This window comes from Sardina pilchardus, chromosome 8, assembly GCF_963854185.1.
Source record: "Sardina pilchardus chromosome 8, fSarPil1.1, whole genome shotgun sequence".
Classification (NCBI taxonomy): Eukaryota; Metazoa; Chordata; class Actinopteri; order Clupeiformes; family Clupeidae; genus Sardina; species Sardina pilchardus.
In genome coordinates, this window is record NC_085001.1 from 26,454,674 (window position 1) to 26,466,481 (window position 11,808).

The window sequence follows — 11,808 nt, forward strand, 5'->3', positions numbered from 1 at the left end:
GTATATCTGCTGCTAACTAGACGGGTATGCATCTACTGGCATTTGCTATGGCACTGTGGCATTTGAGATTCATAAACAAACAGATGTGATGGTTGAGCTACTTGCAGTAATTATATAATTCAAAGAGTGACAACGCCTTTATTCCTAAAGGATTTTTCTCATGGACAAGGTTATTACTGAATTCACCACCATCAAGGTTTAAGATTTCCTTTTGACCAAAAGTCTCATTCAAAACTGACAATGGCAAACATGATCCATAGGTCCCAAAGCTGATGTTAGGCTATGGACAATACCTACAGGGAAGACAGTCATGCCCTTATTTACACATCATTATTTACACGTCCTCTTGGGGTTTCTTGCGGACCTGTTTTAACCATGTGAGGCGCAGAGCGGCAATGCAGCAGAGGAGTCTAATTATGGGGATGGCGGTGGAGGGTGGAGGTGTGGCCCATGGGGGTGGTGTTGTGATTGTTGTTGTACACGAAGCGGAACACAGTGACGGACAGGTGGAGTGTAGGGTGTGGAAGTGGAGGTGAAGCTAGTAAATTGTGCAGGGATGACGCCCTCTTAGACTACTATACTTAAATGAATATGACATTCTCTTTTTTGGAAAACAAGCTTACACAGCCTCACATCTGAGCCATGATCTCTTCCAACTTCTGCCCTCTGGACTTCTCTGCCCTCTGAAGACTGGAACGATGCGCTTCAACAACAGTTTCTACCTTGAACTCTTGAAGAACTATTTTATCCCCTCGCTATTAACCCCACCCCCAACAGACTGATCTATAAAGAATACCACAAACACATATCCCTCACATATCCTTCACCTCTTAGTGCATGCAATTATGCACAGACACTCTGAACCTTAGTATAGGCCTAATGACTGGAAGTTACAGCTCCCTTTCAGCAGTAGGCTATGGGCTAACTGGTCTAAACCATTCCAGCACTTCAAGTGCTACAGTAGGCTAGGCTAACAGTGTCAGACTGGGCAATTGCATAAGTTTATTTCACAAAAAAGTTGACATGTTCCAACACACAAAACATAAAAGCAACATGTCAGGCTTTGGCCCCGTTTCATAAATGTAAATCTTCCTTTCGTCTAATTTCCCCATGCATGCAAAAAAAATCATAAATAAATAATAATATATATAATATATATAATATAAACACAGTATATATACAGTAGGCCTATATATAGATCAGTCCCATGTCATGAATATAAGGCATGAGTCAGGCGTTGTCTTTGCATCCCCATGAGGAATTAAGTATTGATAAAAAAAAAAGATCTGTTTTCGACCTGCGGCTATTTAAAAAACAAAGCAGCAAAAGCCATGAGAATTTCCTAAAGGCTCCAGAGCAACCTTTGAGAGACAAATTTGAATACCAAATAGGTTCAGTCAAATAAAATGTGACATTTCCACAACCCAAAATGTTTCTCATGCTTGGAATACAAAGGGAAGAGGGAGAGAGTGCATTTCTTGAGAACACAACTTGCTGTACCCTTACATTCAGCATGACATAGTATGAGCATGTGGCATGTTGGCATGTGGTATCATGCTGATATGTGCCATCTATTCGGTTATTCAAGGCATTAACTGATTAATGTCTTATCTACACAGATGCTTCTCCTATTCACAACAAACTGATGCATCAACTCATATTTTTTTGCCCTGTGGTATACCATCATATCATCGTTTTTTTGTTGATTACATTTGTAGTGCTTTATTTGATGAAGAATATCTTTCCCACTAAGGCAAAAGTGATTCCTGATGGCTGTGAGGTAGCCTACTGTAAACTTGCCAAGTCTTTTTGAGAAACTTGGTTATCTCTTGGCTTACTTTTTCAAACCTTGGGATAAATCCCTAATTTGAAATGCATTAACATTTATTATAAACATGGAGGATTTGAAGTCCCTTTCATAGCTGTGGTTCCCCCAATAAGCTTATGGAGATGCCTCCGGGTCAGTCTGTGCTGTAAGGGTATCCCAGAGGACTGAGAGGAGAATAATGGTCTCTAAGGCAATGTACTTTAGGAAGGCTGTAATCATAATATACTTTGAAAGGGGACATGCCCCTAATATACATTGATATGCTACAATAATATCTCACTGACAAATCACTTAAATCACAAACTGGAAAATGGCATGCTGAATGGTTAAACAACTGATATTTATCAGAATAAGTGAAGAAACCTAAAACAGAGAATTGCTGGGAAAACACTGGCTTGGATTGCACAGTAATCCTCTCTTGAGCCATCGCTATATGTGTATGTGTATGTGTGTATGTATATTATTACTTGTACTGTACGTGTGTTTAGCCATGGTGGACAAAGGCATACACAGAAGGCGACCAGATATGCAAATATTGCACACCCAAGATTTTGAATATTTGGTCAACTTTGTAGCCAGGGAGAACCCAGACGAACCTTTGGCAAATTTGAATTTACTCTTTAGGTCTGTCTGGCATACGCCATTCACTCCCTTTTCCAATGTTTCCTAAAACCTGTCCTGTTTTATTTAATAGTGATGAAATTATACATTGTTGTTGTCCGCAAAAGTATGCTATACTATATCAAATCAAGTCACATTTTTTAAACATGTTAACCTTATATAAAAATCTGAAATAAATAAAGCCTTTTGGTATTGGTGGCAGGCTACTCGCAGATATCACAAGCTTGAAATCGAGTTTCTATCATGCCTTTAATTATACCTCAGATAGAGATGTTAGATATGTATGCAATTCTAGAGATGTTAAATAATAAAAACACAACTGCTGTCAGAAAACTTTGAACAGTCTACAAGACTGCAAGCAAAATACATATGAAGGCTTGCTTTGCTGTAGGCTTCCATGGTGACACCTGCCAATGGCCTGACTCACTAGCTCCCTCTTTTGTTTATATCGGGTAGTGCAGCACATTGGAATATGCTCAAGTGATTCATATTGTGACAGATAGCATCTGATCATACGCCACTCATTTTACCACAAGGCTCGTGCATGAGGGTATTTTGTGTGTGACTCATGTTGTTGAGCATACGGTGATGATATCAAAACAAAATCATTACGGTGTTGAGGATAAACTCATCTGATACTGATGTGTTCAATGTGCTTACGTATGTGCTACTGTGTATGGTGCTGCAATTTGGACTAAATGATCTCATGTAGGTTTTAACAATGACCTGGATATTGCCTTTAAAGACATTAGTGTCTCTCAACCATTTAAATATACCTTCTGGGCTGATCATACAATTACTGTATGACTATATGATATGAGAAAAATAACTGGCTTTGGTATCTCACACTGCCTGTCATCAGCGAGATGAGAGATTTAAAATACCAGACGTGATGGAGTGCAATCAGTATTGCCCATGTCTGTTTAGGCTGATACCACAAGGGGAACATCAAAGCATGCAGCTGTAATGACAACTTCAATCGTTTCAGAAGTGATGCAGAAGCAAGCTGTCATCTGACGAGGAGCTGCAGTTCTTTCGAGCAGATAAAAAAAGTAATATCTAGATTCCTACTTAGATAGATAGCACATCTCAGACACAGATCTTGTTTCAACACCGCAGGACACAATATCATTAAAATCATGCACCCATCTTGTCTTCCTGGTCTCCGTATACCTGGCAATAGCAACAGAATCAGGGTGCATTTTGAAGAGAGTAACAGGGCCAATGGTTAGTCTTATAATAACATCATGCATTTGCCTGGGGAAAGCCTCACTTTTAACATTTGAAATTAGGCCACAAAATCAGGATAGTAGCAACCAGTAGCTATTGACACATATTATGCAGTTCTCATGTCATCATTGCACTATCACTTAAAAGATGCATTCAGAGAAATTCTGAGCTGATCTTCTCTAACCCCCCATAAAGCTGGAAACTTGACACTGCTGTTTCTAAGTTGTCGTGTCTTGGTGTATGTTTTTCTCTCATTTGAGCGGCTGCTGATAAATAGAGTTTGCTGTTAAGAACGAAATTATTCCTGCATAATGTGGTCTCTGATGTACAGAAACGTAATGCCTTCTATATTTGATAATAAGAGAGTGACTGGTCCTTTTTTGGTCTTCCTGTAGTTTGACACAAAAAACAACAACAAATGAAACACATCCTGAAATGAGTGTAAAGGCAACACTTTTTATTCAACCTACTGATAAAACTGTGACTGTTGTCCAAGTGAGATTATGGCACAATACTGACTGAAGAGAAAAATCTGAGGATTGATTTGCAACGGCAAAAAAACACAAAACAAAACAAAATGGCACCACTTGTTACTTGAACCACATCATCAGACAACTGATTTTTTTAAAACTTTTTTTTTTACAAAAGGAATGTATCAATACCACAAAATGATGCAATCAGCTTGTACTTAGAGAAGACTGATCAAAATACGGAACAATTAAGAGTTAAAATCTAGACCATTTAAGAACTGTAACAGTTGTAAACTTTTAAAAATGTGTCAAGTATACGCTGTGCTCCATTTTCAGTGTACCAAAGTAGAAAGCAGTGAAAACTGCGCACAAACACACAGGCGCACCCTCACTCCTTGTAGCCTTGCTTAATAACTAAGTGGTCAGAAAATACAGAGGTTACCCAGTAGTCTACACAGGGTTAAAAAAATCATACCCCCATGTGCTAAATCCAACCACGCTATCCTGTAAAGTACCATTTGAATGCCATGATTTGGTCTTGAAGAAGTAGTTCATTATCAGTTGAACTCACCTGTCATAAAATGTACCACTGGACCACCTGCGCTAGTGTTCTGTCTATTTTTGTTTTCAGTTACTGCTTACAAAAGGAACCAGAAAACACCTAATTTGCACCAAGCATTTCTGTACAAACAGGTCAGCCAGTAGAACGATTTAACAACAGCACTGTTGAGCTGTATACTAGCTTCTCTGGGTTTACTAAAGGTATACCACAGGGCAGATGAAAACACTTTGTTTGATTGGTCAATCTGCAAACATTTATATTCAGTACAAAGTGCTCCGAAAAAAGCCCTGGCAAAAGGGATGAACACAGCATGTGGGTGTGTACATATCATGTCAGTTAAGGATACTTTATGTACACTTGGAGTATAAACAGTGGGGGTGAGATGGGTGTTGGGACTACGCACAACAAACATAACCCTTCAAACTGACCCCAACTGACTTCCCAACTTCCTTCCTTTTGGCTCATCAATTTCTCTGAACCCTTCTCTTTTTGACCTCTATAAATGCTTTTTTTTGGCTTTCTCACGGGTTTTTATAGTTTCTCACCCATACATGAGGCACCAAGGCTTTTACACCATCTCTTTCATTCTTTCTCACCTTCTCTCTCTCTACTTTTCTCTCTGTTTCTCTCTCTCTGTCTCTCTCACTCACTCACTCTCACTCTTTCTCTCTTTCCCGCTCAGTGTCCAGGACTGAAGATGTAGTCCAGGGCCTGCCTCTCTGCAGCTGCCACATTTGGGTGCCAGAGGTCCACCATGAAGACCACCCTTGGGCCGTCCTCTGCAGTGCCTGAAATAAATATTGTGTTAAGGGAAAATAGATCATGAAAAAGTTAAAAAGACATCTGTTCAATGTCAAAACATTACAAAAGAGGAAAAATACACATACATACATGGAAACAAAACATATTCATTCAATTGACAAGCTTAACCCTATGTCATGAACAAGTATGTTTTAGACTATAAACATTTTGTTGGATAAAAATCAATGATGAGGCATGTTATGCTTTTTTTTTTTAAATAAGCAATGGCTTTTATCCACTTCCAGATCTATCCAAGAACCGCCATCGCCATTTGGTACTTCCACGTCCCTGTCTCTGTCACGCTCAAACAAATAATTTATAGGAATATGCAAATATCTCTTCCTGAAAAACATCCAATTATCTCACATATACAGATGAAGTGCACAGCACATGCTTTTTCTGGTCCAGTTACCAAAGAACAGTAAACAGTTTGTTAGATCCCTTCCATCTCCCTGTCTCTAGCGTGTTCCACAGCCTGTAGCTACACTGGTATGGGGAAATGATCTCAGCACTTCAACAGCTAGAGTGTGTGTGTGGGCACTGGGGAGAATCAAAATGTGGCTATATATGTCCCTCTTCAGATACTAATCTAACACAAAATATCTCAGTATGGTGTGTGTGTGTGTGTGTGTGTGTGTGTGTGTGTGTGTGTGTGTGTGTGTGTGTGTGTCGTGCGCTTCTCTGCGTGCATGTTTATGAGACATGTATGTGTGTGTTTAATAAAGTGTTATGTAAATGTTAATGTCCGTGTGTGTGTATGTGTGTGTGTGTGTGTGTGTGTGTGTGTGTGTGTGTGCGAGAGAGAGAGAGAGAGTGTGTGACTCTGTGAGTGAATGTGTCTTACCCTCATGAAAGGCTGTGTGCAGGAAGGAGTCGTCAAACAGCAGGCAGCTGCCCTCCGACCAGCATTGCGGCTCTCCCCCAACCACCAGCTCACAACCAGCGGGCACCTTCAGACCTGCACACACACACACACACACCCCAACTTAGCGAGCACACACACACACAGGACACAGCCACTCCCACAAAGCTCTGGACAGTATCCACACTCCATAGACCTTCCCTGCAATGCTTATACCAGTGGCAGTCATTTCCATATCAATCCGGGAGTGAGCTCAGCAGAATGTACACAATCCCATTCTTCAGCCCACAGCTCAGAGCGGGGAAAGGTGCCATGTCTAGCTCCTCACGGGAACATGCACTCGGAGACGAGCCAGCGTGTTTTGTCTGTCTGGCAAGAGCTTGGGTGTTCTTGTGCAGAAGGAGGCAAAAAGTTTTGTCGTGTCATGCGCGGTGAGATCATCTGAACAAACCATCCCAAAGCCACAAACTGAAGCTGGAGTGTTGCTTCTGAAGACTCCCTATCTTGACCGTGTCAACATTATGGTGATTCTGAGAGTAAATGCCACACCCTAGTATGTCTGGCTGCGAATAAGTGTAGCATATAATATAAGTGTGGCCTATTAGGACGATGGTGTTTCTTCAGACTGGTTTTGAACATATGCAAGTGTACAGAGATGCGCGTCAGCAATGTATTCATGCTGTACTGTAGTCACAAATCATAAACAAGGCTGCAGGGGCTGTGACAGCGGATGTCTGTCTCTTTCTTTAGTACATCCGTGTGTGTGTGTGTGTGTGTGTGTGTCTGTGTGACTCACCCAGATGACAGCGCAGGCGCACGTTGGTGGGGCCGTAGTGCTCAGCGATGGCGGCGCCCGGCGTGATGACCGAGAAGCAAGCGTTGCCGAACACGTTGTTGGCCACGAAGGTGCGCAGCTGGCCCAGGACCCTCCAGGCGCGCGGGCACCTCCGGGCGTTGACGGCCAGCGGCGTGCCCTGGTTGACCAGGTAGTAGGTCCACCACTGGCCGCGCGGCGTGCTGTTGGCCTTCCACCCCGGCGGCAGCGAGGAGGAGGAGGAGGAGGAGGTCGCGGTGGCGGCGGGGAGCCGGTAGACGCTCTCGAACTCGGCCAGCAGCGCGGGGAAGCTGCGCTCCAGCAGCTCCACGTCGTGCTTCTGGGCGTCGCGCGAGAAGAAGGGCGCCGAGGGCAGGTCGGGCAGGAAGAAGACCTCGGGCTTCTGGATGGACGGCCGCCCCGAGAGCAGGTAGCGGCCCTGGTCGCGCACGCCCTTGTGCACGCGGCCCATGCCCGCCCAGGTGTAGCGCTTGGCGTAGTCCTGCAGGCTGTGGTAGAGCCGTTGGTTGAGCCCCTCGCCCGCGTGCGTGCAGCGGAAGCACTCGGGGGACTGGCAGTAGGCGAAGCCGTTCAGCTCCTCGCCGGAGCACTGCCGGCCCTTGGCGCCCCTGCCCAGGCCAGCGCCGTCCGAGGGCATGAGGGAGCCGACGCGGCCGGGCACCGCCAGGCTGCCGCGCCGGTTCTCGGCCACGCCGTAGGCGCCCCGCAGGCCGGGCATGCTGTGTTCCCGCCCGACGCGGTAGCAGTACCACACGAAGAGCAGCGCCAGGCAGAGGGCAGTGCCCAGCACGCTGGACTCGCACTCGCGCATCGACTGCATGCCACCGGCCACAAGCTCACGCATCCTCTCCAGTGACCAGTCCATTTTCACCGAGAGCGAGAAGACCGCTCGCACACGCAGACATACACACGCGCTCAGTCAAACACACCTGTACGGTTCTGTATGTCTGCAACTCATACATTCATGCTGAGATTTTTAGCTGGCTCTACCTCACCTGTCTGTGCGCATAGACACACACACACACAAACACACGTACGCACACACACACACACCACTCACACAAGCTGGCAAAGACGAGCTGAAAAGGTTGCCGCAGTCTCCAATCCCCAAGGACGGCTGACGGGACTTCAGTCCGATGATGCCCTCATCGTTCCTCCTCAGAGGCAGTGAGCGAATGTTCGGTCTGGAAGTCCACAGAAGCCTTGAAGTGTTCTCCTACACTTTCTGACCGCACAGCAGAACCCTCTAGGGTGACATAACCACCTGGAAGGAGGAGGAGATGCTCCAATCTGGCAATGGGAAGCGCAGTGACTTCAGGTAGATAACGGATCCAGTTGAGGAAAGTTCTAGAATAGAACCGTTCAACAGAAGGTGGACAGTCAAACTCCTTCACTGCACATGAACTATTTGGAACTCACACCTATGAACCCATGCACAGGTGTGGCAGCACACATCAGAAGAGAGTTGATGCCAGACACAGAGTCAGATGAAGAAGAGTGTTCTAGATGCCTTCAGTCGAACAGGAGGAGAAATGTGACCCACCGGCTGGAGGACGGGACGCACAGGAGAGAGTTAGAGTCCAGGAGGGTCCGAAGCGTCAGGCAGAGAACTACGGTGGCAATTCAGCTGTTCCCTTTCTGCCCGTTTAGACAAATGTGCGGGGACAGCACACTGCAGGGCGTCAAACTCTGCATGAGAAAGAGAGAGAGAGAGAAAGAGAGAGAGAGAGAGACAGGGAAACAGAGTGAGAGAGAGAGAGGGGAACATAGAGAGAGAGAGAGAGAACAGAGAGAGTGAGAAAGAGAAAGAGAGAGACAGGGAGGGAGGTATTGGAGTAAGGGAGCAGGAGAGAAAGAGGGTTGAGGGAGAGAGAGTGAGTGTGTTAGTGAGTGAAAGGAGAAAGAGGTGTAGAGAGTGTGTGTGTGTGTGTGTGTGTGTAGGGTGGGGGTAGGAAGAAGGTGAGAAACAGAGAGAGAAATATAGAGTTGAGTGGGAGGAAGAGCGAAAGAGCGAGTGAGCGGGGGAGAGAAAAAGAGAGCGATTTAAGAAAACAGCACACAAGAGAGCTCTTGTGGTGTACTAAAAAGGAAGAGGGAGATACATATGAAGTGACCTATTGGATGCATACACTCACTCACCTCACACACACACACACACACACACACACACACACACACACACACACACACACACACACACACACACACACACACACACACACACACACACACACACACACACACACACACACACACACACACACACACACACACACACACACACACACACACACACACACACACACACAACACACACACAACACACGCTACCACTGATGCTCACCCACACACCCTCCCTCCTCTCTCCTTTGACAGTCAACATGCACAGCAGTTTAAATATGTGACTGAGACAAGGACTGCAGCACAGCCTGGCATTACATTGGAAAATCAGTTGCCTCCTCCGCACTGCACTGTACAGAATCATGAGTCACCCGACTATCAGTGCTGCAGTTTAAAACACAACCTGACATGTATTAACACACACACACACACACACACACACACACACACACACACACACACACACACACACACACACACACACACACACACACACACACACACACACACACACACACACACACACACACACACACACACACACACGAAACGCGAAAGACTCAACCATAATCAAGCAAACATCTAACGACGACCCAACAAACCCATCATTGGACAAACCAAAAGCAAATACGCTGACACATAAAGGCACCTACAGATGGGTAAACATTGGGTGCAATCAGCCTACAAGACAAATACATAGAAACGGCAGGGGAACTCCCACGCACTGTCAGACGTCCGGGCATTCTGCACATGTACAAATCCAGTACGTGTACGCTATCATACTGCAACCAAGAGGGTAAATAAGAATTGTAGGTTAATGAACGCAAATCGCTACGAAGCCATCGGCATATCGATGGAGTAGAGTGGCCAATCGATAATGACGTCTGGTTGTCTTCTGAAAAGCTTATCACACAAAGGGCAAGTCAACAGAGATAAACTCAAGCTAACTTTACAGTCCAAATGGATTCAAAGCCAACGTCAACAACAAGGCAACCATTGAGTGTAGGCTACCCCGCCCATACTGGCTAGCAACGTCCAAGACACCTTTATACAGCACGCTTTTATACAACAACTTCCACGCCTGTGCGGCCATCAAAAGAGCAAGGCGGAAAACCACGATTGCAGACCCCTAACCACGCATAAGCCAACTCGGACACGCGTAACGATAAAATCAGACAATGCGCCTCACCTCACCGAACAGATCGACTTTCGTAAACAAAAACGAGAAATTGGTTTCTGCATTCGCCTCCTTCTTTGCATCAACACGTCTTTCCTCCTCTGCACTGAAACACGCAGCTCTCGCAGTCTCTCAGTATGGTTAACGCTGTCATTCGTCGTCGTCCATTGTGTCGATGACACAATCAAAAAACACGACAGATGCTCCGAGATCCACGGCCCACTCTCATCTTAATCCCACATCACACTGTGTGATATTATATAAGTCAGATTGCCTAACGAAATCCCTTTGTATGCCATTATATTTAATTTAATATAATATAATAATTAGGCTACAATAATAATGACTACAATGCAATTACTGCCAGATCAAAAGAAGAGTAGGGCCTAGCCTAAAATGTGATAGCTTTGGTGAATATGTCAGAAAACTAGTCAACTAATTTTGAAAGCTTTCCCCGGTTTACTGGGTCACCCACACGGTCAGTCCTGTCATTTTCCACCTACCTGTTTTGCTGGCCACATACTGCAACGGCCAGTGAGCGCCGCAGTGCAACATAAGACGCGGATCTATCCAATCCGACATTTGTGCAAACTCATTTAACTGCCGAACCACATAATGAATGACTTAACTTTCGGATTAAACTGTTTTATAGACTACGTTTAACCCATTTACTATACAACAGCCAACTGTATCATTCTGAAGAATTTGGTCACGATTAGGCTACGCTTGGACGGCGTAGGCTACAATGTAACAAGTGACCATTGCAATAACAGTAAGATACTTGAAATAAGGAAGAGCCCAAGATCCCGTGATGCTTTGCGAGAGAGCGGCACCGAGGAAATCCTATGGGAGAAAACCCTTTGGGATACACGAAGCCACTTTTTGAGAAATGTTTTGAAGGGCCACCACATAGCCTCACTGAATCTTTGAGTTCCGTTTGGATGATATCATTTCAAGAAAAAACTGATGATTGCGGGGTAAAGTTCTCAAGAAACTTAAGATTGGTGTGTGTGTGAATGTGTGTGTGTGTGTGTGTGTGTGTGTGTGTGTGTGTGTGTGTGTGTGTGTGTGTGTGTGTGTGTGTGAGCAACCTGCTCATCTTCCTTATAGTATTTTGCACATCTTGCGTCAGTCATGGGCAATATAGTGAGCTACAAGGCAAGCTAAGCTACTTTTATAGGAGCAAGGTCCATAAAGACATGAATAACACAGTTTGGTGTGGATGAATTTGACTGGCCTGCACATACCTCAACACAATAGAACACCTTTGGGGTGAATTAGAGCAAGTCTTCACAACCAAC

The 11,808-nt window shown here is 44.9% G+C and overlaps 1 protein-coding gene across 3 annotated transcripts; it reads right to left on the reverse strand.

The window, feature by feature from the left end:
* Window positions 1-4,115: 4,115 nt before the first annotated feature.
* On the reverse strand, window positions 4,116-11,280 carry asphd2 (aspartate beta-hydroxylase domain containing 2). 3 transcript variants are annotated; one of them, XM_062543424.1, is made up of 4 exons: window positions 11,011-11,280; window positions 7,171-8,898; window positions 6,357-6,470; window positions 4,116-5,499 (listed from the first exon to the last, which is right to left on the reverse strand). In XM_062543424.1, the coding sequence occupies exons 2-4, from the start codon at window positions 8,072-8,074 to the stop codon at window positions 5,390-5,392; spliced, it is 1,128 nt and encodes a 375-aa protein (XP_062399408.1). In that variant the 5' UTR covers window positions 8,075-8,898; window positions 11,011-11,280; the 3' UTR covers window positions 4,116-5,389. The 3 variants fall into 3 exon arrangements, with proteins under 3 accessions (XP_062399408.1, XP_062399410.1, XP_062399409.1); XM_062543426.1 differs by lacking the exon at window positions 11,011-11,280 and adding an exon at window positions 10,525-10,936; XM_062543425.1 differs by lacking the exon at window positions 11,011-11,280 and adding an exon at window positions 10,520-10,936.
* Window positions 11,281-11,808: the final 528 nt, after the last annotated feature.

Bases quoted from the DNA above. Each gene is read 5' to 3' on its own strand.
- asphd2 (XM_062543424.1), bottom strand. From the start codon at position 8,074: ATGGACTGGTCACTGGAGAGGATGCGTGAGCTTGTGGCCGGTGGCATG. The intron at 6,471-7,170 runs GTGAGTCACACA...GTGTGTGTGCAG, and splicing joins GCGCCTGCGCTGTCATCTGG to GTCTGAAGGTGCCCGCTGGT. The intron at 5,500-6,356 runs GTAAGACACATT...TATTTATTTCAG, and splicing joins GCACACAGCCTTTCATGAGG to GCACTGCAGAGGACGGCCCA.